The 24845-nt window shown below is 38.0% G+C and overlaps 1 protein-coding gene across 1 annotated transcript; it reads right to left on the reverse strand.

Moving 5' to 3' along the window:
• Nucleotides 1-23348: 23348 nt before the first annotated feature.
• Nucleotides 23349-24662, reverse strand: LOC131696193 (uncharacterized). The gene has a single exon (XM_058984737.1). It carries the CDS (start codon nt 24660-24662, stop codon nt 23349-23351), a length of 1314 nt encoding a protein of 437 aa, XP_058840720.1.
• Between the last annotated feature and the right edge of the window lie 183 nt (nt 24663-24845).

Raw genomic sequence — 24845 nt, forward strand, 5'->3', positions numbered from 1 at the left:
GTCAAGGATCTCGAAGTCATCATGGATTCGGCACTAACGTTCAAACCACATACATCATCCATTGTGGATAAAGCTTCAAGACAGCTTGGGTTCATCTTCCGAATAGCGAAAAACTTTAAGGACGTTTACTGTTTAAAATCTCACTATTGTGCGCTGGTTCGCTCAACACTGGAATATTGTTCTGCTGTTTGGAACCCTTACTACCAGAACAGATTTCAGCTGCCGAGCTACGAAAACCGTTGTCAGTTATTACAGCTCAATACTCTAAGCATCCGGAGGGACTGCTCTCGAACCCTGTTCGTCTCGGACTTACTGTCTGCCAGGGTGGATTGCCCTACAATCCTCGGACGCCTCGATCTTCAAGCTCGCGTTCGAGCTCTGCGCAATAACTCTCTTCTGCAAGTCCCGTTCAGGAGAACTAACTATGGGCGCCAGAGCGCTGTTACCGGACTCCAGCGTGTGTTTAACAGTGTGGCGACGGCGTTTGTCTTCAACCTGACAAGGAATTCGATAAAAACTAAAATATTTCGTATTCTGAAATGTATTTAGTTTAAGTAACCACCATTGGGGCCAAGGGGTCTGTTGGTGACGGTACAACAAATAAACAAATAAAGATGGTCGAAATGATAACCTGCTCCGATTGCGATAGATATTTTCATTTATCTTGCGTAAAGATGAATAAGCGACCCGCAATACCAGATGTTTGGTATTGTGTAAAATGCCAGCAGCGCAACCAAGAAGAGGTTAAGCTGACGAAAGACTTGTAGATGCGAAATAAAAATTGAGCTGTTGCAGAAGCACGAGAGGTAAAATTCGATCCCTCGTGAACTCCTTTCTAAATAGGAAAGGGACGGAAGACTTGAAGATGAATAATATTGCACTTCCAGCAGAAGGTGGTAGCAGCAAATCTTTGTCTGGCCTGTTGAAAATGCACGAGAGGAATTTGTTACCTATCTTGAACTCTTTTCTGAATAAGATGAGAAATGTGGCACTCCAAGCGCAAGGTAGAAATAGTGATGCAATGGCTGAGCTAACGCAAATACACGAGACGTTGAGACAAATGAGAGGATAGTATCACCTCTCGAACCTTTCTTTCAGAATAGGAAGATCGTAAAAGGTTAACTTTCTACAGGGTATTTCGGAGTTACAGCAATTCCAAATTCGCCTGAATCTAAAGCGCTCAAAGAAAATAATTCGAAGATCTCTCCAAAAGAAGGAGAGCATTTATGAAATAGGACTGCTTTGGAAAAATGATGATGTCAAATTTCCAAACAGTTATACCTTGAACAGACTCAACATAATGAAAGTTGGAATTTGCAAACATCGTCTGGTGCCCTTATCATGCAACGTGGAGTGAAAGGATTGAAGCTGTCCAGCGCAAATTTATACGATATGGTTACGTTAATTGCCTTGGAATGATCCGTTGAACCTGCCACCATATGAGAACCGTTGCAAACTATTAGGACTACATACTTTGCAAGAACGTAGACATACTTCGCAGGCCATTTTCATATCAAAGCTTCTGTTGGCTGAGTATGATATTCCCGATCTCCTTGGACAAATCTACTTCTACACCCCAACCCATGTTCTTCGCCCTCGGACATTACTACACATCGAAATGCGACACACCAACTACGATGCTAATAGTCCTATTTTAGCGATGGTTCGTCGCTTCAACGAGCTTGCCGAGCACTTTGACCTCAATTATAATTCATCACAATTTCGTCTCCGTTTGCTGTTACATTAGGTTAATTATTTTTAGTTTAGTTCATTAAGACTTAGTGTCAAATGAACACAAATTTTAAATACAAATACAAAATTTGTATGTTAACAAAAAGGTATGGGCAATGGCCACCTTTAAGAACTATGAATCAAAGAGATTCATTAAAGAATTGAATAAGGAGGAAATTGAGTATCCGCTTGAACGAGTACTTTGTATACCTCATTTTATTGATAGTAAAATTCCGCCAAAATTAAGATTAGATTTTGATGCGGCACAAGAGGTTCAAGGTATATTGTTTAACTCCAATTTGTTGTCGGGACTAGATGCCACAGCTTCTCTATACGAAGTATTATTGAAGTTGGCGGTTTGTGGAGACATTAAGAGAATGTTCCACCAAGGCCATATAAGATCGGTTGATCTGCAAGTTCAACGATTTTTATGGCAGAGATGCCAAACACAAAAGTGTGATATATACGAAATGTAAGTAATGATTTTCGAGGCGATTAGCTCGCGGTCACGCGCACAGATGATAGATGCTCAAATAGAAGCATTTGCGAAAGAAATGAAATGGATGCCAAGTTATCACATCAAAAATGATGAAGAAAGAAGGCTAATAAGGGGCTATTAGCCCAAAGATGATTATTAAAAAAAGTATATTCCCTCATTGACATCGACAGTCATGAGAGCGCAAAGTACATTGGAATACAGATGTATTCTGAATACTTTTTATGTAACAATTCCAGAGACGACTCATCTCCCGCTTATAAGAACTATTTTAAGCGCGTTTGAATATAGCGGAAATATTTTGGACCTTTCTTTTTTCAAAAAGCTAGAAATGTCAAAGAAAATAAATGGGAAGTAATGGGGAGTAATGAGTACCAATGTCTTCTTCCTATGTTTCAAGTGGCGTAAAGGTAAAGTAACTCAGCTTTACAGCAGCAACGGAACCAATTTCGTTGAGGCCGAAAGAGATTTAGAGCGCCTTCTCCAATATCTCAATTCAACAGTGAAACGAGGAGAGACGACGGAGTTTGAAATTTCCAACCCTCCAGCACCTCCACATTTTGGAGGCGTCTGGGAAAGGTTGAGCAGAGCTCTAAAGAAAGTGCTCTGTGCCAAGATAGACGATATGCCTAAAAGGACACCTACAAGTGAAGTGTTGCGATCAACCTTCATTCAAGCAGAGTGGTTTGTCAGTTCGCGACCACTAATCCATAAAACATCCAAGGATGTGAGCGATCAATTTTTGACTTCCTTCTATGCGATTTTAGGACATTCGCAAGGTTGCTGTTGAGCGAGACGGTCGCAGCGGTGCTAAGCTAGCAGAGAGCAATTCGATTCGGTTGATTTACAACGGGTGTGCTGGTCGAAAAAAGATCATACGTGATCTTATTATCGAATGTGAAATCTAGTGCAATAAATTTTGCCAGGAATAGTGAAAAAAGTGGAAAGGTGGAAGCAAAATACAGCGCACTATGGTCCCAAAGCTGTATTTAGGACGACAAAACTGTTTGCGCCAAAACCGTTGGTTTTAGATATATAGTATCTTGAGCAAACTTTGTTAGTACTTTCTTGCCGATTTTTTTATATTAGTTGAGTTAGGGTGGTCCTTATGGTTAGGGTGTTCAAAGTATCAACTTCTTAGATATATAAAATTCAGCTACATAATGTTCTGCGAAGTTATAAATCAATTAAATTGAAGCAACTTTTCCGAAGAAACTATGTGGCTATCTCAAATGGTTCATGTGCTATGATTTTTGCAATATTTAAGGTATGGTGGCTCTTTAAAAATTGGTTTTCTATTAATATCTTTTTATGTGTTAATTTCTCGCTAATACTTTGTTTTAAAGGTTTTTAGAACTTTTGTAAATACACATTTTTTCCAAAGCAATGAAGTTTCTATCTCTTTTGTTTGCATAGTTACAGGCGAGTTTCAAAACAAAAATGGTTTTTTTCAAAGCTGTATATCTTCCAACATTGCAAATGGATTTTCAATCTTTTAAATTTATTTGAAAGATCGGAACTTTTGTAGTTTTTGGTGAAAAAGCTGTGAGAGCGTTATTTCTGTAAAATAAATAATTAATTTTTGAAAATGGTGTATTTTTCAACAAAAATCGTTCATAACTTTTCAAATAGACGAGATAATAACTTTGTTGCTTCAGAAAAATATTCGCCATACAAAGTTCTAAAAAAGCTGCAAAGAAACTATATACGATAAATCAATGTACGAAGTGACAAATGAGAAATAGTGATTTTAAGGGGTCACGTTTTCAACGTTCAATCTCTTATGGTAAAATCAACTGAGAAATAGTCATTGAGTGTGATAATACCGAATGTCATGGCAATTCTATTGGATTTGTAAACGTTTTTGAAGGAACAATCTACCGTACATCTAAATAGTACAGTGGATTTACAGTAATGTTAGCTGCAAACTATCGTTAATTCAAAATCGGCCAACAAAAGTTATCTATGCTCACTTAAGTAAATCCTTTTTGGTTTGGACTAGTACTCAAAACGAGTGCTAGAAAGAAAATGTTTTAGTTCACGTCTTGTTATCTTAAAATAAAGTATTGAAGCGAGTTTGTTATTCATAGCAGCGGAAATTATTGTATGCTTTTCCAACATTTATGCAATGTTTGAAAGTATAAATTAATTATCGACTATACTGACGGCTGTGGGTAAGTAAAGGGAAAATTCTCAATTTTTTGTTACTTTAAAATTAATAAAAGTAAGAGGTCTGAAAATCGCTAACCGCGAGCTGGTAAAATAACTCATAAAGCATAATTCCCTAGCATCTATATAATGCATGATGACGGTACTTGATTTATTGGCCCCGTAATATATAACTTTTATTTAGAGTTTACTATAGTACGCTATTAACACTATTGTGAATTCACACTAACATGTAGTTGTACGGTAAAATGTTGTGTTTTCAAACAGTGTCACATATTCAATGGATTTTCATTATAACACACATTGACTATTTCTCAGTTGATTTTACCATAAGAGATTGAACGTTGAAAACGTGACCCCTTAAAAAGACTATTTTTCATTTGTCACTTCATACATTGAATTATCGTAAATACTTTGTTTGCAGCACTTTTAGAACTTTGCATGGCGAATATTTTTGCTGAAGCAACAAAGTTATTATCTCGTCTATTTAAAAAGTTATGAACGATTTTTGTTGAAAAATACACCATTTTCAAAAATTAATTATTTATTTTACAGAAATAACGCTCTCACAGCTTTTTCACCAAAAACTGCAAAAGTTCCGATCTTTCAAATGAATTTAAAAGATTGAAAATGCATTTGCAATGTTGTAAGATATATAGCTTTGAAAAAAACCATTTTTGTTTTGAAAATCGCCTGAAACTATGCAAACAAAAGAAACTTCATTGCTTTGGAAAAAATGTGCAACTTTTGTAAGTTCTAAAAACCTTTAGAACAAAGTATTAGCGAGAAATTAACACATAAAAAGATATTAATAGGAGTCGAAAACGAAAAATAAAATATGCATGCCACTAAAATGTAGTTGGGGGACGGGTTTCTGAAAATTATTTAAAAAAATAACGGGAGTTGAAGTGAGCGCCAGAAAAGGTAACAAGCGAAGTAGAAGAAAAGAATAGTGATTTGAGTGAAGAAAGGTAAGTTCGGGGGAAAATCGATGATAATGCTACGAAAAAGTGGGAAAATGAACTGTGCGAGAATAGCTTGGATAAAGCGAGAGAACATATACCGACTGTTGTAGTGCTACAAACGCCTGACATTAGAAGAGAAAGGGAAAAAGTAGTTGGGAGATGTGTTTCTGAAAATAATCTGAAAAATAACGGGATATGAAGTAGACGTTGGAAAAGGTGACAAGAGAAGTGGAAGAAAAGAAAAGCGATTGATTGAAGAGAGGTAAGTGCGGGGGAAAATCGATGATAACGCTACGAAAAAGTGGGAAAATGATGTGTGGGAGAATAACTTGGATACAGAGAGAGAACATACACCGACAGTTGTAGTGTTTCAAACGCTTACCAATAGAAGAGGAAGGGAAAAAGTAGTTGGGAGACGGGTTTCTGAGAATAATCTGAAAAATAATGGATCTTAAGTAAACGTCAGAAAAGGTAACAAGCGAAGAGGAAGAAAAGAATAGTGATTTAAGTGAAGAAAGGTAAGTGCGGGGGAAAATCGATGATAACGCGATGAAAAGCGGGAAAATGAAGTGTGCGAGAATAGCTTGGATAAAGCGAGAGAACATACACCGACTGTTGCAGTGTTTCAGACGCCTGACAATAGAAGTGGAAGGAGAAAAACGGAGCCGAGAGAGAAGGAGCCGAGGGCGCGAAGTGAAACAGAAACACGTTATATTAGGTGGAGAATGAAAAGGAACTGGCGGGAACTCTGAGAAATAGGAGAGCAAGAAAACGAATTTGGTTGGGATACCCGAATCGAATAAGAGAGAAAAAACCTCACCACACATCTGCACAGCAAGGTAAGTGATTAACCTCTCGTGAAACTTTTATATACATTAATACGTATACGTACGTAAACTGAAACATGAAGTATATGCACGACGGAGTAACGGGAATGCAACTGAATAATATGGACTGGATCGAACACGAAATACTAATTAGGACAGCAGGGGTAGTATTGAAACTGCAAACTTGTGTCGATGAACTCGATTTAAGTAAACTGGTCTTACAGCAAATAAAACAGAAAGTAGGTCTGAAGAAAATAGAAGTAGATGACATTATCAATCTCAATTTAATTGTGTACGATTTTATTGAGGAAAATAAAATAGAATTTTCTCGAAATAGGGCTCGTATAGGAATGAATGGTACAATTAATATAGATGAGTATATGAATAAAATAAGATCTGGGGAAATAAAATACGGGAAAGAAGCGCTTTGGGTAATGTCAGAAGTTTTTGAGTGCGAATTTTCAATTTTCCGCGAAAATAGTACACAGATAACATTTGGGGGAGGGCAGTACAATCCATACTTCAAAAGACTTGAATTCGCAATAACTAGTTCAGGAGGAATTGAAAATGTGATACAGGTTAAGCAGTGTTCAGAAGATATAATGAGAATACTAAACATGACCGATATGCTAGCAGAACAGAAAGGCAATTTTCAATTGACGAGACACAAGGAAATGAGGAACTATATAACAATAACGAAGAAAAGAACAGACGAAACCACATATAGAAAAAAAACTTGCAACCGACAAAGACATATTAATAAAGAAAATGTCAGGAGATGGAAATTGCTTAATAAGAGCACTACTAGATCAATTAGATAACGAAAGAGGAATACAATACACGACGAGTAACAGAGTAGACGAAATGCGAAAAAAGATAGCAAACTACATATTTACGCAAAGGTCAAAATATGAAGCGTACCTGATAGAATATCAAGAGGATGGTGCAACGTTCGAGGAGGTCATTAACAAATTTAGGCAAGATGGATACTGGTTAGGTCATGAAGCAATAGTGGCTTTTTCAGAGATTTATGAGATTGCGATCCAAGTAATAGACCATGATGGCATAATCTATCCAGTAGGAGAAAATTTTGCACACAATGGAGTATTGAGAATATTTTATACAGGAGGAAACATAAAAACTCACTACGATAGTGTAATTGGCGAATTCAGTGGTTTAGAAGAAATTACAAGGACAGATGTTAGAACGGAAATATTGGATAATGTTGAACTGGGAAACCAAGGACAAAATGACGATGAGGACTTAGCGTATGAAATACCAGAGCTGCATGGTGAAAACAACCCTAATAAACAGAGTACAACATATAGTAACGAACAAAATGATAATAAGGAACTAGACAATACGGAGAACGATATAGAGATAAGACGAAATAAAGTAGACACATATCATGAAGTAGAAACGAAAAACACACAAAGTAAAACAAACGGTATAAATAATACAGTGACACAGATCACCAATGTAGAACGAAATAGGAGGAATGAGATAAAAACAAACAGCGCTGTAACGATAGCTAATTGGAACGTGAAAGGAAGTCGAAGTCTAGGAAAAAGAGAGGAATTATGAAATTGACGAAATTCTATCGGTAAATAATATTGACATAGCAGCGCTGCAGGAAGTGAATACACTTGGAGATGAAATTCTCACAAATAACTATGAATGGAAAATAAGAGGAAATCATCAAAATAAATCGCGAGGCCTGGCAATACTAATACGGAAACATAAAGGAATCAAAATTGTAAACGTTATGCTGTATGGAAACTCAATACTTTGGGCGAAAATTAAATTAGGTGATCGAAAATTAATAATAATTAATGTACATGCACCGAATGTTAAGCAAGGCTCATTTTTCAATCGATTAAGTAAACTTACAGGTATAACTAAAGACAAAAGGCAAATTATAATAATAGGTCCATATCTTTGTTGCAAGGCGAATTATGGAGGAGCATTGGAATTCGAGAGATACATTATATATCATGGCAGTAGACATTAAGAAAGCATTTGACACAGTTAGGGTGCCAAGTTTAACTGACATTTTAGTCAGACTAGGAGTACCAACAAGATTAGTAGATAGAGTAAAAAGTTGTATTAAGGGAGAAATAACTAGGATTCGATGGCAAAACCAATTGTCAGCTGAAACTAAGCGCGGAAAAGGCATTAAGCAAGGTTGTCCGATGTCGCCATTACTTTTCAATTTAATTATACAAGATGTTTTAAAAAAACTAGAAGCAGAAATTCCAGGTGTTAAGTTAATGGATATGGACCATCTACTGCTACCCTTGATTCTTGCTTTTGCAGACGATATTCTTATAATCTCCAAAAGCAGGAACCAACTAGAAGCAGTACTGAAAGTGCTAGAAGAAAAATTACAACAGGTCGGACTTTCAATACATTGTGAAAAGAGCCAAGTCATGATTAGATTACCTAACAACAAGGCGAAACTACCCGAGGAGATAATTTTTAACGGTAAGAGATTTGAAGTGAGCGACAATATAAAATATCTAGGAGTACGCCTTACTGCGGCACTTAATAGAAAACGTATGAATAGACAAAGATGCAGAAATGCACTGAAATCATCTAGAACTATTGTTGATTTTTGCAAAAAGTTTCATCCATCGTGGGAGTTAGGAAAACTCATGTACAATACAGTAATTGCACCATCCATTCTCTATGGGACCAAAGTAGCAGTTCTAATAAAGAAAAGTAGACTGACAATGAGTGAATATGAAAAACTAATATTAAGAAATATATTCAGTCACTGCAATATACCCCAAGGAACAAAATTCAATGCAAACAGACTCTATCAACAGCAAAGCTAGAGTAGGCCGAATTAGTTATTATGGACATATTCTGCGTAGGGAGCAGCACTGAAATTGAAAGGTAGGAAAAAGAAAGAAGGGAGACCAAGTATGACCTGGAAAGATTCGTTAAAGCAAGATTTAGACAAATATCAAGAAGTTACCGAATATTAATGGAAAGAATTAACAAAACAGAAAGACGAATTGAAAAGAAAGGCAGAAGAAATTTATGATGATGCGAATAGCGAGATATCGGAAGGAGAATCATTAGAGGAAGGAATGGAAGATACAGACATTGGAAAAGAAAGACAATCAATAAGAGAAAGTAGAGAAAAGCAGGCCCTATGACGTTTATTCCTCTCATTCATTTTATCCATTTTATTCATATCACCTATTTTATGCAATGCATTGTGTGCAATTCAGCCATTCCATAAATTTCAAACATTCCAATTATTTTATTCATTTTACTCATTGCATACATCTATTTTGCCTTAGGATAGATTTCTTCACCCTCGTTTGAAATTTAAACTAGATTTAAAGCACTGATGGACCTGGTTGGAGGGCTGGACGAGGATGAGGAGATCGGGTCTGATGCATCCTTTATTATTAGACACGTTGTTTGCCTTCTTAATCACGATTATTAATGATATTGCTCATGTTATGTATCTTCTTTTCTTAATAACATTATTCATATGAATTATATAATGTATTTAAACGATTTTTAAGCAGGCATTGCATTTATCGCTCATATGAGTAAATGCGCCCGGATAGTTTGCTACTCCGACAATAAAAACTCACATTTTCACACGAAAAGTTATTGGCACTCACACAACTTCTTCGGATAAATACAAAGTGTTATTTCTTCGGATAAATAAAACAGCCGGAGAATGAGAGAATGAGTTTATCACGGTACCCTTTTTTCGCTTGCTGCTTTCCTGTCGTTATTCCATAACACGAATAAACAAGTCTATCATACTTCTTTGCCGCTTTTCTTTGTAATTAAGTGTGTTTTTTGAAGTTTTTATTGATTTCCACGAAATTAAAATTTTATCACCTTCTCTGGTGAGAAGGAAAAAGTCAAATAAATTTTATCCGGAAAATCATTCTCACGCTATTTGTGGAGACGGAGAATTTTGCGACTCATCTTATCTCGGAAAAGTTGGACATCGGATAAGCTTCTTTTCGCGTGAGTGAGAGAGAATTACAATGCCTGTTTTTAAGAATTATTCACTGTATATCTAATTTACTCTCTTACCTATTTATTCTTTTATATACTTCAAACATATTCATTACTCTACAGATCCTGTTGTTACTATTCATTTGTTTATTTTCCTTCATCTACTTATTTTAATTATATTTGTCATCGTACTGATTTTATACATGTTTCCATCTAAATTATTTCAACCACTCACTTATGGAATCCATCGTGCACTATAATCATTTTATCCACATTGTCATTATAATCACTGTATTCAATAATTGATTATATTGATTAATTCACCATAATACTATATGAAGTACTCATCGATCTTATTTTATTTATGTAGTTATTATATTCACAATAATATTCGTATCACTGACAGCCGTAAGCTCAAACGCGTACTAACTAACTATATTTAAACCAGACTAACTTTTAGACCGGCCTAAACTATTTTGTAAATGGTGGCTCCAGTGACGAATGAAGAACTACTCGCAGTGGCTAAATCCCTAGCAATGAACAAAGCTCCAGGGCCGGATGGAGTTCCAAACAACGCTCTCAAGGCAGCGATCATAGCGAACCCGAACATGTTCAGGCTAGCTATGCAGAGATGCCTTGACGAGTGCCGTTTCCCCGATAGATGGAAAAGGCAGAAATTGGTTTTACCAACAAATTTTTACCCTAGTGAGAAATTTTGGTTTTTACCAAGTTTTCCTCCTTAGGGTGAAATATAGCATAGTGCAGAAATTGGTGCTGTTGCCGAAGCCCGGGAAGCCGCCAGGCGACCCATCGGCGTACAGACCAATCTGTCTGATAGACACGACTGGCAAACTGCTTGAGAGGATCATCCTCAACAGGCTCACCCCGTACGCGGAAGGTACGGACGGTCTGTCAAGCAACCAGTTTGGCTTTCGGAAGGGTAAGTCCACAGTGGACGCTCTCAACTCAGTGATAAATACTGCCAAGATAGCGATCCAACGAAAAAGGCGAGGTATTCGATACTGTGCGTTAGTGACACTTGACGTGAAGAACGCATTCAACAGCGCAAGCTGGGATGCCATCGCGCTCTCGTTACACCGGCTTAGCCTACCGGTGGGTCTGTACCGGATCCTGGAAAGTTACTTCCAAAACCGCGTACTGCTATACGAGACCGATGCCGGTCAGAAAAGGGTTCCGATTACCGCCGGAGTCCCGCAGGGCTCGATCCTAGGCCCAGTGCTATGGAACCTCATGTATGACGGGGTTCTGAGACTGAAGTTCCCTCCTGGGGTCAAGATCGTCGGCTTTGCCGACGACGTAACCTTGGAGGTCTACGGGGAGTCAATTCCTGAGGTAGAACTAACCGCAGAACACGCGTTTAGCACGGTGGAGGAATGGATGAGCGCGAGAGGCCTGGAGCTCGCTCATCATAAGACGGAGGTAGTTATCGTCAACAACCGCAAGTCGGCACAACATGCAGTTATCCATGTGGGAGAAGTCGCGATCACTTCACAGCGAAGTCTGAAGTCTCTCGGAGTCATTATAGACGACAAGCTGACCTTCGGCAGCCATGTCGACTATACGTGCAAGAGAGCGTCGACTGCTGTTGCGGCACTATCGAGAATGATGTCCAACAGCTCAAAGGTGTGCGCCAGTAGACGTAGGTTACTGGCAGGCGTTGCCGTATCTATCCTCAGGTACGGCGGCCCGTCATGGTCAAGAGCACTGAGGGTAACCAGTTACCTACAGAAACTGGAGAGCACCTACCGCGTGATGTGCCTCAGAGTGATATCTGCCTACCGCACGGTATCACACGATGCATCCTGTGTGATAGCGAGCATGATGCCAGTCGGGCTGGTCATTCGGGAAGATGAGGAGTGCTTTGAGCTACGTGGAAATAGGGGAGCCCGCGAGCGCACCAGGGTGACCTCGGTCGCCAGATGGCAGCGTGAGTGGGACAACTCCTCGAAAGGCAGGTGGACCCACCGGCTGATACCTAGCATATCGAGCTGGGTGGGAAGACCCCATGGGGAAGTTCACTTCCACCTGACACAATTCCTGTCAGGCCATGGCTGTTTCCGTCAGTACCTCCACAAGTTCCGGCACACGGAGGTCCCAGTCTGCCCGGACTGCCCAGGTGTAGATGAAACTGCCGAACACATACTGTTCGTATGTCATCGGTTCGACGTCGAAAGAAGAGCAATGCTTGACGTCTGTGGCTGGGACACAACCCCTGATACCCTTATTCAGCGGATGTGTCAATCGGTGGAGAAGTGGAACGCAGTCTCAGCTGCTACCATCCAGATTGCCAGTAGGCTACAGGTAATCTGGCGAACCGAGCAACAGACGACGGGCACGGCTAACTAGTGATTGGTTAGCTGGAGCAAAAAAAGGCCAAGCGCAAAAAAGGGAGTGAATGGTCTGTTCATGCCGAGGCAGGTTTGGCGCAGCGAATGGCAACCGCGTAAGGGGTAAACCCAGCCACCCCGAAGCAAGACAGAAGAGTGAGTGTATAGGCGTATAAGTGGACTGCCTCATGCCAAGACGGGAGGGTCGTAGCGTAGTATGTTGGAGGAGCGAAAGGGTGAGCATCCAAGTCAGTCTCACACGGCATGTTAAGGGTGAGCATAAAAGTCAGCCTCACAGGTTGGTAGAGGCTAGCACAAAAGTCAGCCTAGCAAGGAATGAAAAAGGTGAGCACACAAGTCAGCCTCGCATGGTATGTCAGAAGTGGAGCCTAAGAAAAATGTCCCACGTGGGATGCCAGGGGGAGTGACAAAGGTACAATAGAGTGGCACGATTGAGAGTGAATCAGGTGATAGGGTGAGCACCCAAGTCAGCCTCACATGGTATAGGTGGGGCGAGCACAAAAGTAAGCCTAGCAAGGAACGAGTAAGGTGAGCACACAAGTCAGCCTCGGATGGAACGTAAAAGGTGAGCACAAAAGTCAGCCTCATGTGGGAGTGTTTGAGAGTGAATCAAAGTGCGATTGAGAGAGCACCCAAGTAAGCCTCATACAGGATGTATGAACGCGTGAGTGAGAGTGAATGAGTACATTTAGTACAGCCATCCCCCCAGAACTAATACCGAGAGGTAGTTCCTGGGAGGAATGATGGCGGAGCCCAATGGAGTTTAGTCGGTATTAATGGCTGGTCACCATTCGAGTCCGACACGCCCCCAGTGCACCCCGTGCGGTAGATTGGACCCTACCAATAGCACGTGTACTGGGCTAGGACATAAAGGTCTTCTCCATTGTAAAAAAAAAAGAAAAAACTATTTTGTAAGCTTTAATCCAACGATGCTGTCATTTATATGGCTGCGTTCTGATCTGCGATGCACGACAATGCTAAAAACCAACAAATTCATGTTAAAGAAAATGAGTAAATTAGACAACACGGAGAATTGTTTTTCATTCCGATATTTTCTTGCAGTAAAATAGCTTTTCTTCGTAATATGTCTCGTTCCATAGCGTGTGAGAACAATTTTGTCACCATGCAATTGATATGTTTCTGAACTTAGAACTTGGTGGACTTGGAGGATAGTTTATAGTTAGCCGATGATGTACAGCTTTTTGTAGTGACATAATATTTAATGCACAAAAGAAAATAAGTTTGAAGTGGTTGAACAAATGAGATTATAACTACTAGAGGGAGCAAAGCGCCACTGTCTCCATGTATTCACGGACTGAAACTCGGGGTCTCGCTCTCACATATTGTATCCCATTACTTTGACAGGTTTAAACCCGGGCAATATGTGTCAAACTAATGGGCCTAGCATATGTAAGAGCGAGATGATAAATTTTCAGTGTTAACAGCGACATGCGACCTCTAGTAGTTATAATTTGTAATTTGTAATTTTATTGAGCACGATAACCTGTTAGTACAGACTTTGAATCAGGTCAAGGAAGTTATAATCTCTTTTGGTTGAACCATCGTTTGTAACTGGTGCCATGATAGTTATTTTAAACTTTGATTAAAAAATTGGTTGAAATATTTCAATTTAATGTGAATATCATTCTAATTGTACTCGATACCTGTCGACACGGGGGGAGAATATTTATATTCGTTTCAAGCTAATTTTCACAAGTTTGGAGTAAATATCAATTATAAATAAAGGTTAGATCACACTCTGCGAATTAAAAATGTACACGTTTTTTTCAGCGAAGCTTAAATAAAAAGTAAACAAAGGTCAAACAAAAAATTAAACTTTGACAGAATGATCACAAGTGTTATATTTCATATTGTTGATTGCATATTTCTGTAATGCATCAATGCAGATTGGAACGATTTTATTTGCTAACAAAATTTCTACGATTTTATAAATAAACAGAAATGAAAGTTTTGAGCATCCTAGTAATATATTTTTACGAACAAATATATTGATCGCCGTTGCGTTCGCAATCAATTATAAAATATGTTTATTTGGATGTTTTATGTGAGTTTATTCATATAGGAAAAATGCGCATATTTAAAATCTTTTATTTAATATTTGCTTAGGGTATTTATAGAGTTACTTTGTTAGCAGTTAACATTTGTGAATTGGTAGTGAAAATAAGAAAAATTATAAAATAGTGCATTTTACGATCTACATCCGATTGTCATTTATTTGGATATATCCAACGAACAAAAACTATTTTTTTCGTTATTCACTTTCTTTGATATGAGATACGACAGATATATGGGTAATAATTCGTGATAACATGTTATTGATTTATATTAAGGAATAAAATGATCCCACTTATTCTCACAGCGATATGTAAAAGAAAATAATCAAAACAATTCTTATTGCAGTTTTGATTTCGAATTCGCAAAAAAACTTTGATCTGAATATGAGATAATCGATTCGGTTTATTCAAATGCTCTCCTGTAACTCTTCGATGAGCAATTGGAATCAAGCGTGTAGAGAGAAGGAAAGAACGGAGAAATCAAATTACAGGTAAATATAGTACGACGGTGCTTGTCATTCCTACCTGTTAAAACTGGCTTATTAATTGCCATCTATATTGCGAGCGAAGAGAGTCATATTGATCCAGAAGAAAGCCGAAGAGAGGATTGAAAATAACGAAGTATGCGCAAGAGGAGCCATATAGGAAAAATGCGCATATTTAAAATCTTTTATTTAATATTTGCTTAGGGTATTTATAGAGTTACTTTGTAAGCAGTTAACATTTGTGAACTGGTAGTGAAAATAAGAAAAATTATAAAATAGTGCATTTTACGATCTACATCCGATTGTCATTTATTTGGATATATCCAACGAACAAAAACTATTTTTTTCGTTATTCACTTTCTTTGATATGAGATACGACAGATATATGGGTAATAATTCGTGATAACATGTTATTGATTTATATTAAGGAATAAAATGATCCCACTTATTCTCACAGCGATATGTAAAAGAAAATAATCAAAACAATTCTTATTGCAGTTTTGATTTCGAATTCGCAAAAAAACTTTGATCTGAATATGAGATAATCGATTCGGTTTATTCAAATGCTCTCCTGTAACTCTTCGATGAGCAATTGGAACCAAGTGTGTAGAGAGAAGGAAAGAACGGAGAAATCAAATTACAGGTAAATATAGTACGACGGTGCTTGTCATTCCTACCTGTTAAAACTGGCTTATTAATTGCCATCTAGGGTGATGTGCCTATTATGGCAGTAGAGCCTATTGTGACCCTATTTCGTATCCCTTGGTTTCGAACCAAGCATATGAGATAATGACAATATCGATTTGGCTAAAACAGGTGTGCAAAAAAAGCTCAAGTTATATTCTTTATTTGTTGTGCACATACGTATTAAGAACTATCCACTAAATCCAACTTTTAATTAAAACAAAATCACCTTATTGAAATATCTGCTGATCCGCCTCACTCGCGTAGTGAACCGAAACAGGACGCAACGGCGCTTAGCAAAATAAACACTTTCGAGCCAGCATTTACCGCCTCATATCTCGTTATTCCGGCACAAATATATTAAATATTGCACTGATACATACCTTTATTTTAGCTGGAGAACCTTTTTACGATTATTTCACTTTAAAAGCACTCGTCAAACACTAGAATAGGCCTAGTGTTATAATAGGATAAAACTAAATACAGGGGTTCCTATTATTGGCATGTTTTGCTGATACACTACCACAATCAAAACCAACTTTTTGCATCCATCATACAGAAAAGAATCACCAGTGCGGCCAAACCAAAACATGAACTTGAAAACATAATGTTATGCAATTTCAGGTATAAGTAATCAATTATTTCAAGTTATTCAACTAATTGTTGATCGCAGATATTTTATTTTCATCTGCACATACAATTTGGATCGGGAGGAAGTAATGTGTGATGTGAACTTTATATTCCAGTTGTTAACTTTCGCATGGTTATTTCCTGCATGCGCAGTTCTGGGCGCTCTTCTACTAACAGCTGATGAGTTTCTTTCGTGTGCGTAATGTTGACGTTTGTTTTGATCGGCTGAAAAAAGCAGAATAATTCGTTTTACAAATATCGCGTTGGCGTCCATGATCTGGATACCTAGTTAGAATCGACGCAAATGAAATATGAGGCATTGCGTTTCAACTAGATTGTTTTTCGATGAGGTGGAAATCGGCACACACATGATGCGATAATTGGAACGTTCAGGTGGGAATAGATGCACAGAATAGAACATTTATTTTCATTTATGCTGAAAATTGAGACAATTCTGCCAAATAAGCATTATACAGATGTTTAAGAAACAGTGCACTGATACTTTATTCTGAAAAAGGTTATAGGTAATATGGCTTCTTTTTAAGTTGTTCAAAAAATAGTGCGACCCTCTCCATAATGGTGCCAAAATAGGCTCATCACCCTATATTGCGAGCAAAGAGAGTCATATTGATCCAGAAGAAAGCCGAAGAGAGGATTGAAAATAACGAAGTATGCGCAAGAGGAGCATGTCATATTTTTGTTTTTTCTGGTAACATGATGCTGCCATTTGCATTACTGCGTTCTAACCGGCAGTACACGGCAATGTTAAAAACCATACAATGAGGTTAATAGAAAATTCACTGTTTATGCCATTTAATAGTCTGACGTATTTATATTTTGTTAAAATAATTTTGGAATCCTCGATTTAGCTTAAACAAAGTAACATTAGAATTATTTAAGATTCAAGTGGCTACTACTACGTTCACACAACAAGTAAAAACGTGTTTTCACGCTATCTCGATGACATTTTTCTTTTTGCTAATTATTATAACATGTTTTAATTCTGTAGTGTGAACATGGTATACAACGTTATTTCACTATTTTGCTAATAATGGTGCATACTATCGTGAACGTCATAAAGTTGTATTGTTAGTCTCTAGCCACTCCAAGGATTGAAAAAAGCTTCTCTAACATTATATTTAGTAGTCAGACAGTTCAGCCAAATCTGACTATTTCAAATTAAATTAAATGCTTAAGAACAATAATGGAAGCTTACCTTTTTCGGAAACGTTTGTATTAGTTACTGTTCTGCAGCGCATGAAAAAGCCAAAAACAATTTTTTATTTGCTTCGGATAATTATGTGGTTATTGGAAAAGAAATCTGACATTTTAGACTGATGGGGCTTATTATACCATCCTACCCAACTACTCCATTAACCATGAATATTAGGGTGGGGCAAAATGATCGTTTTTTCAGCACAGCACTTTTTTGGTTCCTTTTGGGGTCCCAAACAACTGTGCAAAATTTGGGGTCCATTGGTGTTGACCCGGCGTAGCGCATTGCGTTTGAAATTTGTATGGAGATTAGTATGGGAAAACCTACATTTTTACATTTTTAATTCTACAGACGACAATTCTTCCTTTAGTATGCAAACAAATAGAAAGAAGTGTAGTCCAGGATATGTTGAACAACTTTGCCGAAGGATGTATGATGTTAGAATGTCTCTAAGCCAAGTTATAGCTGTTCAAAATTCGATACATCGAATTAAATGCCAAAAATCATTTTTATTGCCAACACTGCCGGTGTACCAATGGTATTTCATATAGCATTCCAAAATAACATTATATATTTTAGTTTTACCACATTGGGATGTTTGGATGAATTATTCAAAAGCCTTAGCTCAATTTCATGAGCGTAGGTAGTAGAGCAATAGGGCGTAGTGAGGGGGGATGGGGGGGGGATTTTAATATGTACAAATTCGAACTGAAATGTTGTCGAGTTGGAATGTTCCGATGAATTATTTCAAAACAATTACACAATGTCCTACACGTAATAGTAACGATGAAATAAAACATACTGTATCCCTTTGCCTTGACATTTATCAATAGAAGTTACGTTACAGACTGAATTAACTTATGTCGAGTTGATATGTCAGAGGATTATATTTCGGTTTAATACGCATTATGATTTGATAGCATGCTCATTTCTATGCTGTTCGATCACGAAGCGTGAAGCTAATTTCTGGATTTCAACATGAAATCCACCAGATCCCTACAACAATTTTTGCTTCAGGTGATCGAACAGCATCGAAATGAGCCTCCCATCAAATCATAGTGCCTATTAAACTGAAATATAATCAATGCAATTCTCTGACATATCAACTCGACATCAGTTGATTCAGTCTGTAACGTAAATTCTATTGATAAAAGTCAAGGCAAAGGGATACATTATGTTTTATTTCATCGTTATTATTATGCGTAGGACGTTGTGTAATTGTTTTGAAATAATTCTTTTGAACATTCCAACTCAACATTTCAGTTCGAATTTCTACATATTAAAGTCTCATCCCCCCTCACTACGCCCTATTGCTCCACCACCTACGCTCATGAAATTGAGCTAAGGCTTTTGAATAATTCATCCAAACATACCAATGTGGTAAAACTAAAATATATAATGTTATTTTGGAATGCTATATGAAATACCATTGGTACCCTGGCAGTGTTGGCAATAAAAATGATTTTTGGCATTTAATTCGATGTATCGAACTTTGAACAGCTATGACTGGGCTTAGAGACATTCTAACACCATACATCCTTCGGCAAAGCTGTTCAGCATATCCTGGACTACACTTCTATCTATTTGTTTGCATACTAAAGGAAGAATTGCAGTCTGTAGAATTAAAAATGCAAAAATGTAGGTTTTCCCATACTAATCTCCATACAAATTTCAAACGCAATGCGCTACGCCGGGTCAACACCAATCGACCCCAAATTTTGCACAGTTGTTTGGGACCCCAAAAAGAACCAAAAAAGTGCTGTGCTCGGTTGATGTGGCTATGATTACGTTTTTCCATATAACAATGCCCCACCCTAATGAATATAGAATTTGGCAGACCTACTTTGATGAAAACGAAGTAATTCAAATTATCAGCACGATTACCTAATCAATCCTGAAATACCAAAAGTTCAGTAATTGAGCTGAGAATTTGACAACTTCAAAAGCTGATTTTCAACGAAGTAAATCTGTTAAATGGGTTAAATCCAAATTGCTGAGCTTTCAACATCTTGGATTGCTAAAACGTTCAATTCAACGAAATTTTGCGACGTCGTGCGAAAATTGAGAAAGTTTCAAATCCCGGTTACAAAATAATAAATTACAATTAATTACTTCCTACTGTCTGCACTCTGTCTGATAATCAATTTAAAGATATAACTTAACAAATTGAACCTGACACTTGATGCAGACAGTGAATCTTCAGGAGGCACCTCGACAAAATGCGGTGTGAACCGTAACTCAAAATTTCCTAGACCAATCGTACTGAATTTTGCACAGTTTTTCTTCTTCACATAATTGCCCAGGTAACTACAAAAGCTTTTTGCAAAATGCTTGATATTATTATTTGTTCAATAGCATTTTCATCGTTTTTTAGCAATAATCGGACTTTGGCTTCAAAATGCTACGAAAAGTTCGAAAATTGACCAAGAAATAAAAGCTCCATTAGTTACTTGTGGAGTGATGTTAAAAACAACTATGCAAATGTATAAACGATTGGTCCAGCAGATTTTGAGTTACACCGCAAAACCAGTTTTCGACGTGGCACCTGACTGAATAGACAATCTTTGCATCGAAAAAAAAAATAATTAAGGAATCAAATTTTTTGCCGATAATACTTTACACAACCCCTCCTTAAGTTCCGACACGATTTAGGCGATTCTTCCGCATTCAACTTTTTGTGTCATTTTTCCAAGTCATTTGTCCAGTCTCAACTTTCACAACTTCTTTCAAACCCTGTGCATTTCTGTTCTAACACTAAGAATTAAACGACAATGTTTCTACAGTGGAAATGCTAATCGTCCAAGATCTGATTGAAAATTGTAAATAGTGAAACAATATAAGCAAGCTTCGATATTATTTATATAACGATCAAAATGAGAATATTTGTAGCAGATTGTTTGCCGTCATAGTGTTACTTAGGTTGTATGGCATGGCTTTATTTACAATCTTTTTTTTAATCTTAGTTTGGATTCTTTCGAAAGCAGTAAAAATATAAGAAAACATACACTTACTTATTGTGTTCTTTGTGAGAAGAGTAGAAGAAATAGAAAAGGGTACACATTGTGAATATATATTCTTTTCTTTTCCTCTAGTTAAACTAACTAAAAAATTGTGGATAAATTAAACAGCTTCACTCATTTTGATAGCCATAAGTAAACTAACAAACGAAAGCAATATTTATTTAATGCAGCTCTGCATCCAATTATAAAATTTCGTTCTACGGTTAGTTACGAAATGATTCGACTTCTGCTAACCTGCAATATAACTCTTCGACATGGCATTTTCAAATGAGCGTGCAGCACCTTATGGATAGGACGATAAAGAATATCAAAAAAAATGACATTTAAAACTCGATTATACCTGTTTTTCGTACGGGATAAAACTTGCTTACTTACCCTCATATGGTTTGTGTGCAACATGAGCCATAATATTGTACATAAAGGTTGAAAAGTTGATTCAAATTATTGAGATGTATGCAAGAGGAATATGACGCCCCTTTACACTGTTTTCATTTGGCTTCAGGATGCAGCCATTTCTGCAATGACAGGTACTAACGTGTTAGACCGGACTAAGCTGAGGCCTCAAATCAAAGATAGTACCGTGCGGCGGTACCAACTAGCTTCAAGCTTACCGCTATGAATGTATTTATTCTAATCATATTAAAATTTTAGTAAAATGCCACGATAAGTATTGCGGTGCAGGAGCGGGATAGACAGAATGATGGAAGTGAACCTGATGAATGGACGGGGGGTGGGGTGAGAAGGGAATCATTAATTAATATAGATTAATAGTTTTCTCATCTTATTCACTTTATTAGCGTCGTTTATTTTACTCATTGTACATTTTATGCATTGTACAGTTTATGCATGTATGCTGTTTAGTCATTATGACGGTTATGTGCTGTTCGCTGATTTTCTTGTTGCACATTTCATTCACTATTCATATTAATTAAATTGCCCATTGATTGCATTGTATTCGTTGTGTATTGGATGCACCTCGCTCATAATGTTCGTTAAATTATTCATTCATCATATGCATCACTAAATTTACACATTTTCATTTGTTTTAATTTTTTATTAATCTAAGCACTTTTAACTTAATTATTCACTTGTTTATTATATTAGATTTCTTCAATTTATTGATTCTAAATTTATATAACTAAATTAAAATTATATCTCCATTTCACCTTTCACCTTAAACACTATATAATTTATGTATACATCCCTTTTAATATTTTCATCCATTTTATGCTTTTATTATAATGATTGTTCGGGTGACTTATTATTGTTTTAGATTATTTAATTATTCATTTGATTCACCTATTCATTCTATCAATTTAATCACCTATTCCTTTCAATAAACCGAATCATTTTATTCACTGGACGAAATTTATTCATTTAATTTTACCCATTGTATTCGTTATGATCAGTTAATTAACATCATTCATCATACTTATTTCATTCATTTTACTCATGTATTGTACCAACACATAGTATCGAACTAATTAATTGATTATGCAGCGGATTTATTTTATTCAATATCTTCATTTTTATCGTTTAATTTACTCTACTCATCACGCATGCCATTCATTCTATTTATTTCAATGAGAATTGCGGCGATAACGAAAAGAGTAGAAATATACGATAGTAATGAGAGATTGTATCAACATGGTTGCTAGTTTCGCTGCTTCGGCACTAGGGTTCGCAGTACCGACCCTTTTTGGCGAGAACCGGTACTACGGTACTGAAGCCCTCAGTACCGGTAGTACCGGTAAAGGACCGGTACTCAAATATTTTTTTAAAAAATTCGAAAAAAGCTTCAAACTGAAAGTGAATGCTCAAACTGATGATCTTATTCTCAGACGATTCATTTTTGCTGATCAAAAAACATGTTTATTATTTTTAATTGCTTGGGAATGGCAAGACTCATTTCGCGGAAGATATTTTTCGTATAGGGCACCTTCTTTTATTTCGAAATCTAGGCCACTTTGAAATCAATAACTGCTAAGTGGTGCGACTTTTGTCGACTTGAACAGATGGTAAATGTATGAAACCCTATTAACAACAGTAAATCAAAGCGAGAATGGCAGTAAATCCGAGCAGGTTAATCAAATTTCCTCTCTTGCTGTTGGGATCGTTTCGGAATCTTGAGAGCGAAGTCAGATTTGTTGACTGTAGCTTCAAAGATTAGTTTCCTTCAAATTATAACAGTCCAATTAGTTTAATTAATTCTCCCGAACAATGGCTTCTTACTGATATAGTGTTTCCTCACTGACAAGTGTTCTAGTTGTAAGTCGTGTAAGGAACAGGAAGTAGCAACTGATCTGACAGTGACATGATGGGTCAAATGTGCAGGCTGGAGACGATCGTAGTACTCTATTGCGCAGTGGCGTAGTTTGCCCCAACATACCCCGACCCGTAATACTGGTCCTTCCAAGCTGATGGACCGGTGTTATCGTCTTTGCGAACCTCCAAAATAGCAAACTTAGTAACTGGCCGTTGTAATACTCCTGCAGCAGTCTTCACCATGGCTTGGCGCACATGACCGTCCCTGCCTCGAATGATCAATAAAATTTGTCCGCGGATCCACCCGTTTCGAACGGCCTCGGCGACGATAACCACTAAGTCACCTGGTTCTGGTGCCTTCGTGTTCTCGAACCACTTTGTACGCCTAGCGATCGTGGGAAGGTATTCCTTCACCCAACGCCGTCAAAATTGGTCAACCATGTATCTAGCAAGCTTCCAATTAGTCTTCGATGCTTCTTTCGGTTCGATAAGATCTTGCTGCCTTTGAACCACTCCATTTGAATTCAGCAGCAGGAAATGGTTCGGAGTTAGTGCTTCTTGATCGTCTGCTTCTAAGGAGATGAAAGTCAACGGACGTGAATTGACTACTCCTTCTGCCTCCGTTATTATGGTAGCAAAGGTTTCTTCGCTCGGGTTCTTACAGGTGCTAATGGTTGCAAATGCTGTCTTCACTGAACGGACAAGTCGCTCCCACGAGCCCCCCATGTGCGGAGCAGATGGCGGGTTGAACACCCATTTAGTGTTGACATTCGTGAATATTTCAGCTAGCGACTGGTTGATGGACTTCATCTGCTCTTGGAGCTCTCGGTTAGCGCCTTGGAAATTTGTACCATTGTCGCTATATATTTCAAGCGGTGATCCACGGCGTACGATGAAGCGTCGAATAGCCATCTTGCAGGACTCCGTTGACAACGAATGCACTACTTCCAGGTGAACGGCGCGGACTGACAAGCACGTAAACAGTGCCACCCACCGTTTCGCTAAAGATCGGCCTACTTTGACGGCCATTGGTCCGAAATAGTCCAGACCAACGTAGGAGAAAGGACGGGTGAACGGACTTAGTCTAGCCTTTGGTAGAGGTGCCATCTTGGGTTGCAGCGGCTTCGCCTTTTTCACTCTGCATAGCATGCACAGTTTGCCCGCTTTATGAACGAGAGCCCGTAGGTGTGGGATTCTGAATCGCTGTTTCATCTCATTCACTACTGTGTTGTTGTTCGCATGTAGGTAGGTTCGATGATACCAGTCCGCTATAAGAAAGGTAACACGGTGGTCTCTTGGCAGGATGATAGGATTCTTGGCATCATACGAGACGAAAACAGCTTCTCCAATTCGGCCCTCCATCCTGATCACCCCGTGTTCATCCAGAAACGGAGACATATTGTAAAGTGGACTGGAACTGTTCAGTGTTTTCTTGACGTTACCTTGAAACTTGTTTTCCTGGTGTTTTTTCAGTAGCACAATTTCATCTAAATAGATAGTCGATTGGACAGCACGCCAGAGCACGTTTTCAGCAGCTGCTAACTCCTCGTTTGTGAGACGACCGACTTCTCTCAACTGCCTGTTTGTCTTTCGGCAGCTGACAGCGAAACGGCATACATACGCTATTGATCGATGGAGACGCTCCCATTTCGAGAAGTGTGTCCACTCTATGAAACCATCATACAGCTGTGTCCGGTGTACGAAGCATGGTCGCAGCTCCTCAATCGTGGTGAGCATCGCAGGGTCCATTTGTGGCCATTGCGTGATTGTGCGTCTCAGGACTTCCGGACCAGCAAACCAGCAACTTCTCGCGGAAAGCTCTGGCCCTTTTCCCCATTTCGTCGCCAAATCCGCTACGTTGAACTTAGTTGGAATCCAGCGCCACTCATCGGGGTTTGTTATGGAGAGAATTTCGCCTAC

The sequence above is a fragment of the Topomyia yanbarensis genome, unplaced genomic scaffold (genome assembly GCF_030247195.1).
Source record: "Topomyia yanbarensis strain Yona2022 unplaced genomic scaffold, ASM3024719v1 HiC_scaffold_9, whole genome shotgun sequence".
Taxonomy (NCBI): Eukaryota; Metazoa; Arthropoda; class Insecta; order Diptera; family Culicidae; genus Topomyia; species Topomyia yanbarensis.